At 62.5% G+C, this 17485-nt stretch overlaps 2 protein-coding genes across 4 annotated transcripts; one reads left to right on the top strand and one right to left on the bottom strand.

The window, feature by feature from the left end:
• Positions 1-293: 293 nt before the first annotated feature.
• TAP2 (transporter 2, ATP binding cassette subfamily B member) lies at positions 294-5137 on the top strand. 3 transcript variants are annotated; one of them, XM_052774926.1, is made up of 12 exons: positions 294-380; positions 1459-2000; positions 2093-2201; positions 2302-2432; positions 2512-2717; positions 3323-3520; positions 3606-3734; positions 3823-4011; positions 4108-4281; positions 4362-4521; positions 4597-4733; positions 4818-5137. In XM_052774926.1, the coding sequence occupies exons 2-12, from the start codon at positions 1526-1528 to the stop codon at positions 5034-5036; spliced, it is 2127 nt and encodes a 708-aa protein (XP_052630886.1). In that variant the 5' UTR covers positions 294-380; positions 1459-1525; the 3' UTR covers positions 5037-5137. The 3 variants fall into 3 exon arrangements, with proteins under 3 accessions (XP_052630886.1, XP_052630887.1, XP_052630888.1); XM_052774927.1 differs by lacking the exon at positions 294-380 and adding an exon at positions 387-451; XM_052774928.1 differs by lacking the exon at positions 294-380 and adding an exon at positions 1346-1362.
• A 2713-nt stretch (positions 5138-7850) lies between these two features.
• On the bottom strand, positions 7851-11415 carry LOC128135849 (class I histocompatibility antigen, F10 alpha chain-like). Its single transcript, XM_052774939.1, has 8 exons — positions 11229-11415; positions 10367-10630; positions 9321-9596; positions 8970-9242; positions 8783-8884; positions 8601-8633; positions 8269-8301; positions 7851-8091 (listed from the first exon to the last, which is right to left on the bottom strand). Exons 1-8 carry the CDS (start codon positions 11398-11400, stop codon positions 8078-8080), a joined length of 1167 nt encoding a protein of 388 aa, XP_052630899.1. The 5' UTR covers positions 11401-11415; the 3' UTR covers positions 7851-8077.
• Between the last annotated feature and the right edge of the window lie 6070 nt (positions 11416-17485).

Genomic DNA, 17485 nt, shown 5'->3' with positions numbered 1-17485 from the left:
GGGGCACCGGGAGGGGGCTCCGGACACCGGGGGGCGGGGGGGGGCACGGGGAATCGCCGGGGGGGGGCACCGGGCACGGTCGGGGGGGGGGGTGTCCCCCTCCCCCATGTCCCTGCCCGTGGGGGTCCCTGGGGGATGGGGAGGGGGCAGGGAGGGGCAAAAGCCAGGCGGGCGGCGCTGATTGGCCGAGTCCGTGGCGTCATCAGTTGCCGGGCTGATCGAGCTGAAACAGTTTGACGCGGGGCGAGGCAGGGGGCGTGGTCGGGGGCGGGGAAGAGGGCGGGAGGGGCGGGGCCACGAAAGTGAAACCTAAAGACAGAGCGGCGGTACCCTGCTGGGAGCTGCTGGGTGCTACTGGGGGCCTGGACTGGGAGCACTGGGTGAGCCCCAGGGTGTCGGGTGGGGTCCGGGGGAGCTGAGGGGGCTGGACTGGGAGCACTGGTGTTGACTGGTGAGCACCCCAGGATGCTGGGCAGGGTCTTGGGGATCCAGGGTGGGACTGGGGGGCTGGACTGGGAGCACTGGTGTTGACTGGTGAGCACCCCAGGGTGCTGGGCAGGGTCTTGGGGATCCAGGGTGGGACTGGGGGGCTGGACTGGGAGCACTGGTGTTGACTGGTGAGCACCCCAGGATGCTGGGCAGGGTCTTGGGGATCCAGGGTGGGACTGGGGGGGTGGACTGGGAGCACTGGTGTTGACTGGTGAGCACCCCAGGATGCTGGTCAGGGTCTTGGGGATCCAGGGTGGGACTGGGGGGCTGGACTGGGAGCACTGGTGTTGACTGGTGAGCACCCCAGGATGCTGGGCAGGGTCTTGGGGATCCAGGGTGGGACTGGGGGGCTGGACTGGGAGCACTGGTGTTGACTGGTGAGCACTCCAGGATGCTGGTCAGGGTCTTGGGGATCCAGGGTGGGACTGGGGGGGTGGACTGGGAGCACTGGTGTTGACTGGTGAGCACCCCAGGATGTTGGTCAGGGTCTTGGGGATCCAGGGTGGGACTGGGGGGTGGACTGGGAGCACTGGTGTTGACTGGTGAGCACCCCAGGATGCTGGGCAGGGTCTTGGGGATCCAGGGTGGGACTGGGGGGTGGACTGGGAGCACTGGTGTTGACTGGTGAGCACCCCAGGATGCTGGTCAGGGTCTTGGGGATCCAGGGTGGGACTGGGGGGCTGGACTGGGAGCACTGGTGTTGACTGGTGAGCACCCCAGGATGTTGGTCAGGGTCTTGGGGATCCAGGGTGGGACTGGGGGGCTGGACTGGGAGCACTGGTGTTGACTGGTGAGCACCCCAGGATGTTGGTCAGGGTCTTGGGGATCCAGGGTGGGACTGGGGGGCTGGACTGGGAGCACTGGTGTTGACTGGTGAGCACCCCAGGATGCTGAGCAGGGTCTTGGGGATCCAGGGTGGGACTGGGGGGCTGGACTGGGAGCACTGGTGTTGACTGGTGAATTCCCTAGCTTGCTGAGCACCATCCAAGGGAGCTGCACTGGGAGCACTGGTCTTTACTGGTAAGCACCCCCAGCCATGGCTCTGCTCCCCGCCATCCGCCTGGCCTGCCTCCTGCTCCTGGTTGACCTGGTGGTGCTGGCAGCCCTGGCCCAGCTGGCCCCGGCACTGGCCCATTTGGGTCTGGCAGCCCTGTGGCTGGAAGCCGGGCTGCGGCTGCCGGCATTTACCGTGGCTGGACGGCTGCTGGCGCCGGGGGGTCCCCGAGGAGCCGCCGTCACGCTCAGCCTCAGCCCCGCCGCCTTCCTCACCCTCCGGAGCCTCTTGGTGCCGTACAGTGCCGCGCCGGTGCTGCTGGCCACGGCCGCGCCGGTTTGGTTGGCCTTGACCCACGGCGCGACCGCTGCGGCGCTGCTGGTTTGGGCCGTGCCGTCGCCCGGCAGGGATATCGGTACCGAGTCACCGGTGGCCGTGCGGCAGTTGCTGGCGCTGGCCTTGGCCGAGTGGCCCGTCCTCGGCGGTGCCTTTTTCTTCCTGGTGTTGGCCGTGCTGGGTGAGTGATGGCGGACGTGGGGTGGAGGGGGATCCCGGTGGTGCCGCCACACCCCCCGCGCTCAACGCCCGCCCCGACCGGTGCCCGTCCAGGTGAGACCGCGGGGCCGTACTGCACCGGCAAAGCCCTGGATGCCATCCAGCATGGGGACGGACCCACCATCTTCACCATCGGCCTGGTCCTCGCCGCCGATTTGGGCAGGTGGGGATCCCTGTGTCCCCCTTGTCTGCCTGTCTGTCCCCTGCAGCCGGGCTGACGGGGGTCTTTGTGTCCCATCCACTCCCCCCCACCCCGCTCCCAGCTCGCTGTTTACCGGCTGCCGTGGGGGTCTCTTCACCTGGGCGCAAGCCCGGCTCAAACTGGGCACCTGCTACCAGCTCTTCTCCCGCCTGCTGCGCCAGGATCTGGCCTTCTTCCAGGGGACACCAGCAGGTAGAGGGGGGGTCTCCATCATCCCCCGCCCGCCCCCAGGACCCTCAACCCCACCACTGACCCCTCACCGTCCCCACAGCCGAGCTGTCCACCCGGTTGGCCAAAGACGTGCCCTTGCTGTGCGACGTGGTGCCGATGAGCACCAATGTGGCGTTGCGGAGCTTGGGGATGGCGCTGGGGTTGGGTGGCTTCATGGTGGGGCTGTCACCCCGCCTGGCGCTGCTGGCGCTGCTGGAGGCGCCCCTCATCATCACAGCACGCAAGGTCTACGATGCCCGGTACCAGGTGACGGTGGGGACAGGATGGGATGGAGGGGACAAGATGGAGACCAGGGGGATGGATGGGAGGGGATGGTGGCAACAGGCTGGGATGGGGATGGTGGGATGAGGACGAGGAGACGCGATGGGATGGGGACAGTGAGGAGGGGGTGGGGAGCAGAGAAAGGGGATGGTGGGAACGGGAATGGTGGTGACAGGATGGGATGGTGGGGATGGGATAATGGGAGCGGTGGGGGCAAGATGGTGGGATGAGGATAGGGAGGCAGGATGGGATGGCAGGATGGGGATGGCAGGATGGGGGGGCGGGAATGGGGACAGTGGGGATGGGATGAGGACGATGGGGTGGGATGGAGACAGAGGATGGGACAGTGGGGATGGGATGGGGGCAGTGGGGATGGGATGGTGGGATGGGGACTTGCTGGTGGGCATGGCAGGGAGGGAGGGGGTCAGCGGCGACAGGATGGGGTTGGCAGGGATGGGGACGGTGGGGTGGGGACCCTGGGGTGGGGGGACAGAGGTTTGGGGCTGGTAGGGAAGGGATGGACAGGGCCAGGCCGGTGGGGATGTCCCATCGCCACCCTATGGGTGCTGAATCCGGCTGCCCCTGCCCAGGTGCTGCAGCGAGCCATGCTGGATGCCACGGCCAACACGGCGGCGGTGGTGCAGGAGGCCGTCTCCTCCATTGAGACGGTGCGGACCTTCGCCGGGGAGGAGGAGGAGGAGCGCCGCCACAGCCGGGCAGTGGCCAAGATGCTGGGGCTGAAGGACCACATTGACGTGGAGCAGGCGCTCTTCACCCTCATCCAGCGGGTGAGGCGGGCGCAGGAGGGACCCTGGCATTCGGGCATCCCTGTTCGCCCACCCCCACCTCACCCACTGACCCCCATCTCTGCAGGCGCTACAGCTGGCCATGCAGGTGCTGGTGCTCTGCCACGGGCGCCGGCAGCTCCGTGAGGGGACCATCACCACCGGCAGCCTCGTCACCTTCCTCCTCTACCAGGCTAAAGTCAGCCACCACGTGCAGGTGAGACCACATGATGCGTGTGTCCCCCCGCGCACACCCCGTGTCCATCTGTCCTCGTCCCCAGTGCCAGCGCCTCTGCCCCATGCAGGCGCTGGTGTTCGGCCACGGTGACTTGCTGAGCAAAGCGGCAGCCAGTCGCAAGATCCTGGAGTACCTGGACCGGGAGCCCACCGGGGACACTGGGGGCACGTGGGCGCCCACCACGCTGCAGGGCCACGTCGCCTTCGAGCATGTCTCCTTCGCCTACCCTGCACGCCCTGAGCACCTCGTCCTGCAGGTAGAACCGGGGGTCTTAGGGGTCTCCAAGAAGGGGATGGGGTTGTCACTGAGCACCCACCGCCGCCGCTGCATTCCCCCCACCTTTGCCCCCCAGGACGTCTCCTTCAAGCTGCACCCTGGTGAGGTGACGGCGTTGGCGGGACTCAATGGCAGCGGGAAGAGCACCTGCGCGGGGCTGCTAGAGCGATTTTACGAGCCTGGGACCGGGGATGTGCTGCTGGATGGGGTGCCGCTACGGGACTACGAGTACCGGTACCTCCACCACCAGGTGAGGGCAGCAGCAGGCGGGCAGGCAGGCAGCAAAACTGCACTGAGCTGTGCCTGGTCTCAGCCTGAGTCTGGGGGCAGGTGGTGTTGGTGGGGCAGGATCCTGTGCTTTTCTCTGGCACCATCCGGGAAAACATCACGTTCGGGCTGGAGAGCTGTGGGGAGGAGGACGTGAGGGCGGCCGCTGCCGCCGCCGGTGCCCTGGGCTTCATCTTGGCGCTGGACCGGGGTTTTGACACCGGTGAGTGCTGGGGAGCTGGTGGGGGGACCCCCAGGCACCCGTGTCCCGCTCACCTGCTGGCCTTTTGTCTTGCAGACGTGGGGGATAAAGGGGGGCAGCTGTCGGTGGGGGAGAAGCAGCGCATCGCCATCGCCCGGGCCCTGGTGCGGCGACCCACCGTCCTCATCCTCGACGAAGCCACCAGCGCCTTGGATGGGGAGGGCGAGGTGGCGGTGAGTGGCAGGAGGTGCCGGGGGGGGGGGGGGGGGGGTCCCGGCTCCACAATGGGTGCTGATGGGTGCCGGCATCTCCCGCAGCCGCAGCAGTGGGTGCGGAGCGGGTGGGCCCGGACGGTGCTGCTCATCACCCACTGCCGACGGATGCTGGAGGTGGCCGACCGCGTCGTGGTGCTGGAACGCGGTGCTGTGGTCGAGACGGGGACACCCGCCGAACTGCAGAGCTGCTGTGGGCCTTACAGCCTCCTGCTGCAGCGTGGCCCCGGTGCAGGGAGGCCAGAGACCCCAGGGACGGACTGAGAGGAGTGGTGGCCGGCTCCTGCACCGGCAGCAGGGCAGGAGGAGGGGACTGCTGCTGGAAGGACAGAAATTTGTACGAAATAAAGCAGAATTGCTCCAGAGAGGAGCTGGCTGAGGTGCAGGAGTCAGGGAGCCGCCTGGCCCGGCTGCAGGGTCTTGGGTAGCGAAGCCACGCACTCGTCCTCCGGCTGTCACTGTCACTATGGGAAACACGTGGCGCCAGCCTTGGTGTGATATAATTAATCTGCCGGCCTCCCCCTCGTGATAGCGCAGCCAACTGTCCCTTAGACCACAGAGGCTTCACTCGCTTAAAGCTGGCGCATTGTTCACGGCGATGAAGGACCTGCGCGATGGCTACAGTGATTGGGTCAGGGCCACCCCTCCGTCGTGAGCCCACCCGTATGTTGTCTCTCTCCCAATGTCCCACGCACCCACCGAGCTGTGAACAGCTCATGATGACGTTCCCAGTCAACGTTTACCTGAAACACCCAATTTTTTGCCGCCTGGTCTACTTGCTCCTTGCGTTGATGTTCTCCAGGGGCGTGGCTCTCAGACATCGACGTGATGGGGCTCTACCCAGGCAGCAAGGTCCTGCTGCCATAACGCAGCAGCCCAGAGAGGTCTACCTCTGCGACCATCGCTGTAGCCACCCCACAGGCCGTTGGCCACCCTCTACGAGTCAGTAGGGAGACAGAGTACTGGCCACATTTCTCAGGCAGCAAGCTCTAGGGCCAGCTGGGTGGCTTTGACTTCTGCAGCGTCCCTCGAAAGATGAAAAATGGAGAGAGACTTCTTACCAAGGCCTGTAGTGACAGGACAAGCGCCGTGGTTTGAAACTGGAAGAGGGGAGATCGAGATTGGACATAAGAAATGTTTCATGATGAGGGTGGGGAGGTGCTGGACCAGTTTGCCCAGAAAAGTCATGGACACCCCATCTTTGGGAGTATTCAAGGTGAGATAGGAAAATGCCTCAAGTTGTGCCAGGGAAGGTTTAGATTGGGTAGTAGGAGAAATTTCCTCACTGAAAGGGTTGTCAAGCACTGGAACAGGCTGCCCAGGGAAGTGGTGGACTCACCATCCAGCACCTCATGTCTTTCTTGTAGTGAGGGGCCCCAAACCGCACACAGTATTCGAGGTGCGGCCTCACCAGTGCCGAGTACAGGGGGACGAGCACTTCCCTAGTCCTGCTGGCCACGCCATTTCTGACACAAGCCAGGACGCTCTTGGCTGCCTTGGCCACCTGGGCACAAGGCCATGGGATACATCTCCGTATCTACAGTGGCCCACCGGTGCCTCTTTGGATCCCTGAAGTATCTTCACTCCCTTGAAGTATCTTACTTTCAAGTCAGGGGTCTGATGTGCCAGGCCATCGAATCCGTTTGTCCCTTTCCCCTGCCCAGCCGGGGGCAGGACCCCTCGTCCTGATCAGAACATTCATCACCTGACTCCTGCAACTCCAAACCAAAACCCTTTTCACCCCAAGAGGAGCCCACGTCTCTCTCGCCCAGGCTGCGTTGCCGGGAGTAGTCACAGGTAGGATCCTACGGTGGTCCAGCATGGTCCTTCCATGGTACTGGGCATGAGGGTCGACCCCACGTGGATGTACGTCCACTGGATCAGGATCAGAAGGAGGAGAGGTGTCCTCAGCCCATCTACTGTGCCTGGGCAATTGCTCGACAGCAGCTGGAGCAGCAATCTTCCTGGATGGTCCCTTTTTCGCCACTGTTTTTCCCCCACAATTCTTGCCCGTGGGCTTCCAGGACCACGGGACTGCAGACCACCGCAAACACCCTCGGGTACCGGGTATGTTCCTCTCTGGTGGACCACTGACCTCGCTGGGTTACAAGATCTTCCTTGAGTAGATACTTTGCTTTCACACTCATAAGAGCCACCTCCAGTGGCCATGGCTGGCTGCCCCTCTTCCAATCCATCAATCCCACAGTCCCTAGCAATGGATCCCAGCTGCTGGGCTTCCCTACCTTCTAGTTCCAGCCTGTCAGCCCCACCATCCCAGCATTGGAGCAACCAGGGAGCAAATGTCTTCACCTGGCTGACAGACACAATCGTTCCCTGTATTTCGTAGCCCGCTCAGGGATAGGGACCAGGTCGTTCTGCCTCTGCCCCCTCTCAGGGGAAGGGTCCCCTGTGTGGACTTCACTGGGACCCCTTGACTGCAAGAGCAACTATTACAGTTCAGAGTGGAGCCCCTGGTTTAGTCGCAGTGACCGTTCACAGGACCACAAACCGGGAGATGTTTGTCTCCATGCCCGTCTGCATGGCCTCAGACCAGGAGATCCTCTTCTCAGTGCCCGTCTGCGTGGCCTCAGAGCTGGCCACCTCCACCACAGGGATGCCAATACCCAGCCAGTTCCTGAGGAAAAGCTGGCCAGTCCCCCTCAACCCCCTCTTTTCCCTTTTTATCGTTGAGTATGACATGATATGGCCTGCAACATCTCTCCTTAGTTTGGGTCATCTGCCTGGTTGTGTACCCTCTCAGCAGCTTGCGCAACCCCCATCTATTCACTGGGGAGATGAGTGAGAAACACAGAAGGCCTTGATGTTGTGCCAACATTGTTCACATCCATCGCTGTGTTACCAACACTGTTCTGGTCACAAATCCTAAACACCGCACCGCGCTGGACTGCAATGAAGAAAATAACTCTGTCCCAGCCAAAACCAGCACAGCCATCGACCCGAGGATGCGAGCGCAGACGAGGCACCGGCTGAGGAGACACAGCCCGACACAGGATGGGGACCAGCATTATTGTGCACGCCAAGAAATGTACGCATGTGGAAGAAATCAATTTCAACCTCAAAATTAAAGAACACCGGTAATAATTGCAGCTCTCAATTTTAAAAGTATCAGAAAATAGGATGTTCACCCTCCCAGAAGAGCCGCCACCACAGCCAGGGGTGGGCAAGTGCAGCGTGACAAGCTCTCTCTGCAGGCAGCTCTCAGCCTCCTCCAGCACCTCTCTGCATCCAGCCGGCGATAGAGCAGGGGGCCGAATCCAACCACGTGCTGGCCCCGCGTGGAGCAGTTAGATGGTGAGCCCTGCAGGGACGAGAGGAAGAGACAGCGTCACCCAGGGCCACCTCCCTGTCCCCAACCTGCTACTCTGGGGGTCTCGGTGACCCCTCCCACAGCTCGGTGTTGCTCCGGCTGCGGGTCCCACGGGGGAGCACAAAGAGCTGGGGTGCCCCGTCCATCCCCCCTGGTCCCACACCATACCTGTGGCTGAGCTGCCAGACCCACCGTCCGTGCCTGTGAGAGAGAAACAGCCGTGAGCTGCCAGCCCCGTCCTCGCTACGGGCACGGCGCACGTGCCAGGAGCCGGCCCGGGAGCCACGGCCGCTCTGCAGCCACTGGGAGAGCAGGATGGAGCCGTGAGCACCAGAGAGGAGACACGATCTCCTCCATACGTCCCCGCTACGGGGATTTAAAGACGGGCAGCACAGGGAGGACGGGGGATCAGGAAATGCTGGCAGAGGCCAGAAACCTGAGCCACAAGACCGCCCCAGCACTGGGCAGCGGCTGGAGCCGGACCTGCCGCCGGTACTCACCTGATGCTGGATCATAACCCTTCTTCTTCCTCCCTGCAGAGAGAAAGAGGCATCAGCATCCACCGTGGCCACCACGCTCAGAGGCTCCCCAGAGCACAGCGGCTCATGCCCGCAGCCCCTCCGGCCCCCCAGCCCCTGCCTTCCTCCCGCACCCCTCTGCCTCGCCGGCCCCATCACTTTACCTGATTTGTACTTCCAGAAGGCGAATCCGGCCATGATGGCGATCACAAGCAGGATGGCAACAGCCACCGCCAGGATGATGGTGACCAGCTTGGACTCCGTCTCTGGGGGAGAGCAGGACCGTGAGGAGGGGAAGGGGAACCACCCCAGCCCACCACTGCTCCACGTGCCCAAGGCCACCGCGCTCACCCCACATGAAGAGGCCGGGCTCGGGCAGGCTGGCGTGCTCCACGCGGCACCGGTACTTGTCCTTCTCCTCTGGAAGGGCCTCGATGGAGGCCCAGGTGTAGTAGGTGCCATCGCTGTTGGGCGCGATGCTGCCCCACTCGGTCTCCTGGTCCCTGACCTCGCCGTCCTTCAGCCAGCTGACGGTGATGGGCCGCGGGTAGAAGCCGTAAGCGCGGCAGTACAAGGTCAGGATCCCGTGGGCCTCCTTCCCTGACACTCGGACCATGGGGGGCTCTGGGGAGGGGGGTGGCGGTGAGAGCCGGCACACGCACCCACAGCAGCCCGTCCCCAGGGTCCCCGTCTCGCCCTCACCTCTCCTCTCCAGCACGGCCCGCCCGTAGCTCACGTATTTCCTCAGCCACTCGATGCAGGTGTTCTTCAGGTAGTGCTTCCACTGCTCAGCGACAGTCCCGTCCTTCTCCCACTTTCTCTTGGTGATTTGCGCCGCCGCGTCTGCCGCGGTGTATGTCATCGTGTCCAAGTCGAAGGCGATGAAATCCCTCCCGTCGTAGGCGTACTGCTCATACCCCCTGGTGCTGCCGTCCTCCAGGATGTCACAGCCGTACATGCGCTGCAGCGTGTGAGCCCCTGAAACACGACCAGGGAAATGGGGCTGAGGGGCTGCTGCAGCCCTGGGCCTTCAGTGGGGCACGGACCCCTGGCAGTGCCCCCCGCCCCAACCGTGCATGACCCTTGGGGGGGATCGGGGTACCGGCACGAGAGCTGCCCACCCTCCTGCCCAGGGCCCACAGCACTCAGGGTGTCACGTAAAGCCGTGACGCAGACCCCCTGCACCCAGGACGTGGCTGGGCTGGCACCCAGCCCCACGGCACCCCGGGACAGCGCGGGGCTGGGCTGGGTCCCAAATGCTGGGGCCGGGGATGATAAGGAGATGGGATGGGGTGGGGGAAGCCCCTCTGGCTCTGGGATGGGGGGCCTGAAGCACCATGGGGAGGGCGAGGGCCTGGGACACTGGAGGTGGGAGCCCCTCTGGCTCTGGGGGTCTCCACTGCCGCGGGGATGGTGAGGGGCTGGGACGTGGCGGCCACTCCTGGGCTGGAGTCCTGGGCACCGTGTGTGTGTGGTGGGGGGGGGATGCGCTGGGCTGGGGTGGCCAGAAGCCCCCCCTGGATCCAGGACAGGGGATCCCAAGCACTGTGGGGCTGGGACAGGGCAGCCGGGACCCCCTCGGGCTGGGGGACAGGGTGGCTGGGAGCCCTCTGACAGTGACACCAGGCAGGGAAGGGCCGGCACAACACGGGGCAGCAGCGTGGGGCACAGCAAGATCTTGGAGCAGGGGGAAGGAACCATCCTGTCCCACAGAGCCCCAGCCCAGCCCCATAGAGCCCCACACTCACTCCCGCTCTGGTTGTAGCGGTCCCGCAGCGTGTTCAGGTCAATGCGGTAAACCTGCTGATTGCTCTGTCCTCTCTGGGTCTCGATGTCCCAGTACTGCTGGTCCAGGTTGTCCGCCATCCAGTCTGCCCGGGGCACCATCTTCCCCGTCTCACTGTCGTAGCGTACAATGAGATTCCCGTCCACGTACCCCACTTCCATAGACTGGGGGACCCCCGGGCTGGGCTCTGACATGGCAACATCGAAGTAGCGCAGGGAGTGGAATGCTGTGGGGACACAGGGAGTGGTTAGAGGTGGGGGGCAGTGAGGGGAGACAGGGGTGAGGGGTCCCAGGGGTGGGCACTGAGGCTGGGTGGGGGTCCCAGGGGAGCAGATTGGGGTGATGGGGGGGACAGCTTCAGGGGGGATGTGGCTGGTGGGGGGATGTTGGGGGAGTGAGTTGTGTGCGGGAGGGGGGGTCCTGGTTCCTGGTGCCAAGGAAAGGGGGGTCCCAGAGGTGTCCGAGGGGTGGGGACCTGGGATGCTCGGGAAGGGGGGGCCAGGGAGGTGCAAGAAAGCAGATCTGGGGGAGGGTCCAAGGCAGCAGGAAGGTCCGAGGCAGGGTGGGAGAGGTGTCCCGGTTCTCGGAAATGGGGATCCGGGGGGGGGCCCGGGAAGGGGGAACCGGAGGGGTGGGGGAGTGTTCCCAGGGGGTCCCTGGCACCGGGGAGGGGGACCGGGGAGGTCGGAAAGGGGGGGTCGAAGGGGTCCCAGTGCCCGGGAGGGTTCGCGGTGCCAAGAGAAGGGCGGTCCGGGGGGGTCCAGGGGGGGTCCCGGTGACCGGGGGTGTGGGGGGGGTCCTCCCGCGTCCCCGCCCGCGCTCACCGCTCGCCGCCCCGACGAGGACCCCCAGCCCCAGTCCCAGTCCCAGTCCCAGTCCCGGTCCCGGTCCCGGTCCCAGTCCCCGGCCCGGCCCCATCGCGCTGCTCCGCTCCTCTGCGGCCCCGCTCGGACTGTCAAACGCCGTGTGGCTCAAGCCCCGCCCCCTCCCAGCCATTGGCTCCGCTCCCTCCCGCCCGCCAATGGCAGCCTGGAGCCGCCTCGGACGTCACCGGGTGCCAGGCAGATCGCGTTCCCGCAGGTTGGAAGCGAAAGCGAAAGCGCCGGAGGAAGGGCGACGGGCGACGGGCGAAGGGGGGGACGGGACAGGGGACCCGCGGGACCCCCCCGGGACCCCGCCACCCCCCGGGACCCTCGGAGCCCACCCCCGGGACCCTCCCCAGCCCCCACCCGGGGTCCCCCAGTGTCCCCCAGTGTCCCCCAGTGTCCCCCGTTCCCGCTGTCCCTCTCGCCAGTGTCCCCCTAACACTGACGTGCGGAAAACAGACTCCACAGTCGGTGAGATTGTAAAGTAGGTATGTTCATTCAGCGCTGGGCAGCACGGGGGGTAGTCCCACCGAAGTCGTGTGCGCCTGATTTTGGCAGTTCACTTTAAATTTATACAGTCAAGTGTTACATATACATAGAGTTTCGCAATACGCCTATACATAGGCATTACCTATCCCCGCTTCATATTATAATTAGCTCTAGGAAGTCATTTCCATAGTCTCCTCTCAACTGCGCTTGCGCAGTGCCTCCTTATGGTGGTCGTCTGGTGGTCGTGAAGATGAAGGCTGTATGTCTTCTTCACAGGGAACTCTTCACCTTCTGTCCCTGCGCAGACTCAGTCGTCCCTTGGCATTTGTCCAAATCACAAGGTCGGTCTTGGCTGGTTCTTGGACTCACTGCTGATTCTTGTCAGGGACTATCTCCTGTCCCAGTCAGCCTCAACAATGGAAACGTTAAACATCACTTCTCATCCCCTGGGGCCGTGTCTCCCTCTATTGAAACTTCTTTAATTTCATTATAAGCTAGATAATTATTAAACAATTCCTATCTACATTCATATATCTACTATATCTACTAAGGTTCCTTTGGTTCCCCGTCTCAACACCAACGTCCATCCTGCTCCTGCTGTCCCTCCTTCCCGCTGTCCCCAAGGACTGGTGTCCCCCAGCCTGGGGCCGGGGGGGGGCGGGTACCTCCTTCTCAGCACCCGTCTGTGAGACCTCAGAGCTGGAGACCTTCTCAGGGCCCTCATGGGTGACCTCGCAGCTGGAGACCTTCTTCTCAGGGCCCTCATGGGTGACCTCGGAGCAGAAGACCTTCTTCTCAGGGCCCCTGTTCATGGTCTCTGAGCAGGAGACACACCTGGACTGCTGGGATGGAGGGCGCTCAGCCCTTCAGGAGGGGTGGGCAGGGCAGGCGAGGTGGAGGAGTCGCACTCGATGGAAAGGAGAGCTTTGACCGCACAGCCGTTACGGTTTGGGACGACGTGGTCGACAGCCTCTGGGCGAGGATTAGGGGATGGAAGAGAAAGGAGATGGCGCAGTAGGTGTCCGCTACCCGTCGCCCAGCCAGGATGCCAGCGCCGATGAGTTATTCCACAGACAGTCAGCAGAAATGTCTGGATCGGTCGCCCTTGTTCTTACCGGAGACCTCAACGACCCAGGCGTCAGCTGGGAATGCCACACTGTTGTGACGAGCAGGTCAGGGAGATGCCTGGAGGTTGGTGAAGATGTCTTCTTGTCACAAGTACTCAGTGATATCCACCCTGCAGCCCGTGGGGAAGACCACGGTGAGGCAGGCTGTCCCCCTGCAGCCCACAAAGGTCCACGCTGGAGCAGATGTCCACCTGCAGCCCGGGGAGGACCCCACGCCGGAGCAGGGGGATGCGCCCTGAAGGACTCACGTTGGAGAAGTTTGTGGGGGACTGTGTGCCGTGGGTGGGACCCCGTGCTGGAGCAGAGGAAGAGTGCGAGGAGGAAGGAGCGGCAGAGCCAAGGTGGGATGAGGGGACCCTGACCCCCATTCCCCGTCCCCCTGCGCCGCTTGGGGGGGAGGAGGGAGAGAATTGGGGAGTGAAGGTGTGCCCGGGAAGAAGGGAGGGGTGGGGGGAAGGTGTTTTAAGATTTGGTTTTATTCCTCATGACCCTGCTCTGGTTTGGTTGGCAATAAATTACATTCATTTCCCCAGGTCGAGTCCGTTTTGCCCGTGATGGTAATTGCTGAGCGATCTCCCTGTCCCCCTCTCGACCCACGAGCCCTTCGCTATATTTTCTGTCCCCCTTCCAGCTGAGGGGGGGCAGTGACAGGGCGGCTTTGGGGGGCACCTGGGGTCCTGCCAGGGTCAGCCCACCACACACATCCTTGTCACATCCCCTGCCGTGTCCCCAGCCACATCCCAGCCACGTCCCCTGCCACGTCCCCACCATGTCCCCACCGCGTCCCCAGCCGTCCCCTCCGCCGCAGGTGGCCGTCGTCCCCCAGGAGCCGGTGCTCTTCTCCCACTCCCTCCGGGGGGAGTGGAGCCGGGCGCAGCTGGTGGTGGCAGCCCACCAGGCGGGTGCCCACACCTTCATCACCCGCCTGCCCCTGGGCTATGACACAGGTCGGAGGTGTGTCCCCCTCCTCGACGTCCCTGTGTCCCCGCGGTCCCTGGTCCTGGTGTCCCCAGGTCCCTGGCACCTGGGTTCCCTTGGCCGCCAGTCCTGGTGTGCCCTTGGACCCTGGTCCCAATGTCCCCTGGGTCCCCACTCCCCGCAGCCCCCTGGTCCTGGGGGGGGTCCCCAATCCCAGCGTCCTGTGGGTCCCTGATCCCCATGTCCCCTCTGTCCCCACACCCCGGGGGTCCCCACTGACGATGCCGCCTGCCGCAGGTGGAGCAGGAGATCTTCGGAGCCGCAAGGGCCGGGTGCGCGGAGCTGCTGGTGACAGGGCAGGTGGCCCTGGCCATGCGGGCGCAGCGGGTGGCCGTGCTGGAGGGGGGACAACTGCACGAGCTGGAGTCCCCCAAGGAGCTCCTGCGCCCCGGCAGCCGCTACTGGTGCCTGCTGCAGGGCGGGGGACAAGGGGGGACAGCGGGGGACGGGGACACGGGGAAGGAGGGGGACGGACAGCGGGAGCTGGGGTCGGGGACAGCAAGGGATGGGGACAGTGGGAGCCAGGATGGGGACACTGAGAGATGGGATGGGGACACCAAGAGCAGGGATGGGGACACCACAAACCAGGATAGGGACAGTGAGAGCAAGGATGGGGACGGCAAAAATTGTGACAAGCCACCATGACAGCTGTGACGGGGAGCAGGGGTGCCAGGCTGGGCACACTGCCATATCCCTGCTGTGTGACGGTGACCGGGCTGCCAGCAAGGCTGCTGACCAGCAGAGCTGGCCGGAGGACACAGAGGTTGAAATAAATCCTTCTGTTTGTACCCAGGATGCGTTGGGGGACGCTGGAGCTGCGGAGGGCGGGGTGGGGGGAGGAAAGAGCTGCAGGCATGGGGGGTGCAGGGATAGGGGCAGCAATGGGGTGGCCGGGGTGAGGGGAGGGAGACTCTGCCCCTGTTGGGACAGAAATTTGTATGAAATAATAAAGCAGATTTTCTCCAGAGAGGAGCCAGCCGGGGTGGGGGAGCCGCCCGGCCCGGCTGCAGAGTCTCAGGTACCGAAGCCACGCGCTCATGCTCCAGTTGTCACTGTCACCGTGGGAAGCGCATGGCGCTGGCCTCGGTGTGAGATGATTAATCTGCCGGCCTCCCCCTTGTGATAGCGCAGCCAACTGTCCCTTAGACCACAGAGGCTTCACTCGCTTGAGGCTGGCGCATTGTTCATGGCGATGAAGGACCTGCGCGATGGCTGCAGTGATCGGGTCAGGGCCACCCCTCCACCGCAAGCTCATGTTGCATTAAAGGGTAAAGGAATTTGGCAGAAAATAAACCCCCTTGCATTTCCGCTTATCCTCAGATGTCAGAGGGGCAGGGGCCGGTTAGGTTTCGTTTCTGAGTAACGTCCAACTCAGCGCTGTAAGTCCGGTCGCACAATGACGCATGCACTTATAGCACACTGCGCTCTCAGCTTCACCGCATTCAACGCATGAGAATTACAAGACTCAGGGAGTTTGGTTGCGTTAACGAACTATCACAGCTAGATTAGTGAGCAGCGCAGTTTATTAAAGCAACAGTACAGGTTCTTTTGGATGGCCGGTGATAAATACACCGCAAAGCACGTGCCAATGATAATACAGTCGACTACAAGCACATCCAATTATGAAAGAAAAGAGCTCTAAAGAATTCCAAGTTTCCCGGGGAAGCACCCGGTACAGCCGAGCGTTCGAATCTCACCCAATAGCCGTCCCTATGCGGAGGAAGAGAGGTTCAGCCCGTCGACTGATCCCAGAAGTCAGCGATGTCCTCCTGACTTGTCTGTGATGGTGTCTTCCCTAACAGTCTTCCTCTTTTGGGGTCTTTTTATTCTTTTTTTTTTTTTTTTAGGTGGAGCTTGAGTGACTCTAGTCATACATACCTTTACTTTGATTGCTATAAAGTTCTCTCGTTTTGCTTTTAAAGGTATACGCTAGAGAAAATTCAGAGCACATGCTCCATGGAGGGATGGTTGCACCCTGGAAGTGGGTAACTTCTGCGATGGAGGTGTGGTTTTGTATTATAATGATATTATAATGAGCAAAGTTCACCCAAAGGACTTGATGTTACATATCAGTACCCCAAAACTGGGCGTGTGATATAAATCGGAAGTAGGGCATTAGCTCGACAAAACCCCCATTATTTTACCGCCTTGCTTCAGTGGATTCAACGCAGGGACCAACCGTTGTCGTTCCGATCATTCCGGTTCCCTACCCCTGCGATCACAGAGCCTGGCCGCGGCGTCTCCACTCCGCTCCACCCTCTGTGTTACTTCTCAGAGTCGGCACACCAAGCTCCCCTGGTGTTGCTAACATCTAAAGTTGCAGGTTATGTTCCTCAGGGAGCTACCATGGAACCAATTCTGGAGGTTGACCTTCCCTTGCGGTGGGGGGGGGGGTCATATCAATAAGTCACCTGCAGCAATCATTCCACAGCCCACCCGTTGTCTCTCTCCCAATGTCCCACGCACCCACCGAGCTGTGAACAGCTCACGATGACGTTCTGTATTGGTTTTGTGTGGCAAGGTTTTGGTAGCGGGGGGGGTTACAGGGGTGGCTTCTGTAAGAAGTTGCTGGAAGCTTCCCCTGTGTTCGAGAGAGAGCCCATACCAGCCGGCTCTAAGACGGACCCGCCACCGGCCAAGGCCGAGCCAATCAGCGATAGTGGTAACGCCTCTGTGATAACACTTTTAAGAAGGAAAAAAGTTGGGACAGAGGTATTCGGCAGCCGGAGAGAGGAGTGAGACCATGTAAGAGAAACAAACCTGCGGACACCAAGGTCAGTGAAGAAGGAGGGGGAGGAGATGCTCCAGGCGCCGGAGCAGAGATTCCCCTGCAGCCCGTGGGGAAGACCACGGTGAGGCAGGCTGTCCCCCTGCAGTCCATGGAGGTCCACGGTGGAGCAGATATCCACCTGCAGCCCGTGGAGGACCCCACGCCGGAGCAGGCGGGTTCCCGAAGGAGGCTGTGACCCCGTGGGAACCCCGCGCTGGAGCAGGCTCCTGGCAGGACCTGCGGATCTGTGGAGAGAGGAGCCCACGGAGCAGGTTTTCTGGCAGGACTTGTGACCCCGTGGGGGGCCCACGCTGGAGCAGTCTGTGCCTGAAGGACTGCACATCGTGGAAAGGACCCATGCTGGAGCAGTTCGTGAAGAACTGCAGCCCGTGGGAAGGACCCACGTTGGAGAAGTTCGTGGAGGACTGTCTCCCGTGGGTGGGACCCCACGCTGGAGCAGGGGAAGAGTGTGATGAGTCCTCCCCCTGAGGAGGATGAAGCGGCAGAAAATAACGTGTGATGAACTGACCGTAAACCCCATCCCCGTCCCCCTGTGCCGCTGGGGGGTTGGTAGAGAATCCGGGAGTGAAGTTGTGCCCGGGAAGAAGGGAGGGGTGGAGGGAAGGTGTTCTGAGATTTGCTTTTATTTCTCATTACCCTACTCCGGTTGATTTGTAATAAATCGAGTTAATTTTTCCCCAAACTGAGTCTGGTTTGCCCGTGACGGTAATTGGTGAGTGATCTCTCCTATCCTTATCTTGACCCACAAGCTCTTTGTTATATTTTCTCTCCCCTGTCCAGCTGAGAAGGAGGGGGAGTGATAGAACGGCTCTGGTGGGCACCTGGCGTCC

The sequence above is a fragment of the Harpia harpyja genome, chromosome 25 (assembly GCF_026419915.1).
Source record: "Harpia harpyja isolate bHarHar1 chromosome 25, bHarHar1 primary haplotype, whole genome shotgun sequence".
Classification (NCBI taxonomy): Eukaryota; Metazoa; Chordata; class Aves; order Accipitriformes; family Accipitridae; genus Harpia; species Harpia harpyja.
Note: the sequence above shows the minus strand (reverse complement) of the source record. Positions and strands in the feature narration are given on the sequence as shown.

Excerpts from the sequence above, each read along its gene's own strand:
- LOC128135849 (XM_052774939.1), bottom strand. The coding sequence starts at position 11,400 with ATGGCTGGGAGGGGGCGGGGCTTGAGCCACACGGCGTTTGACAGTCCG. Across the intron at positions 8,885-8,969 it reads GCCCGGCCTCTTCATGTGGG|AGACGGAGTCCAAGCTGGTC; the intron begins GTGAGCGCGGTG and ends GCTCTCCCCCAG. Across the intron at positions 8,302-8,600 it reads GGGTTATGATCCAGCATCAG|GCACGGACGGTGGGTCTGGC; the intron begins GTGAGTACCGGC and ends TCTCTCTCACAG.
- TAP2 (XM_052774926.1), top strand. The coding sequence starts at position 1,526 with ATGGCTCTGCTCCCCGCCATCCGCCTGGCCTGCCTCCTGCTCCTGGTT. Across the intron at positions 2,202-2,301 it reads CTCGCCGCCGATTTGGGCAG|CTCGCTGTTTACCGGCTGCC; the intron begins GTGGGGATCCCT and ends CCCCGCTCCCAG. Across the intron at positions 4,734-4,817 it reads ATGGGGAGGGCGAGGTGGCG|CCGCAGCAGTGGGTGCGGAG; the intron begins GTGAGTGGCAGG and ends CATCTCCCGCAG.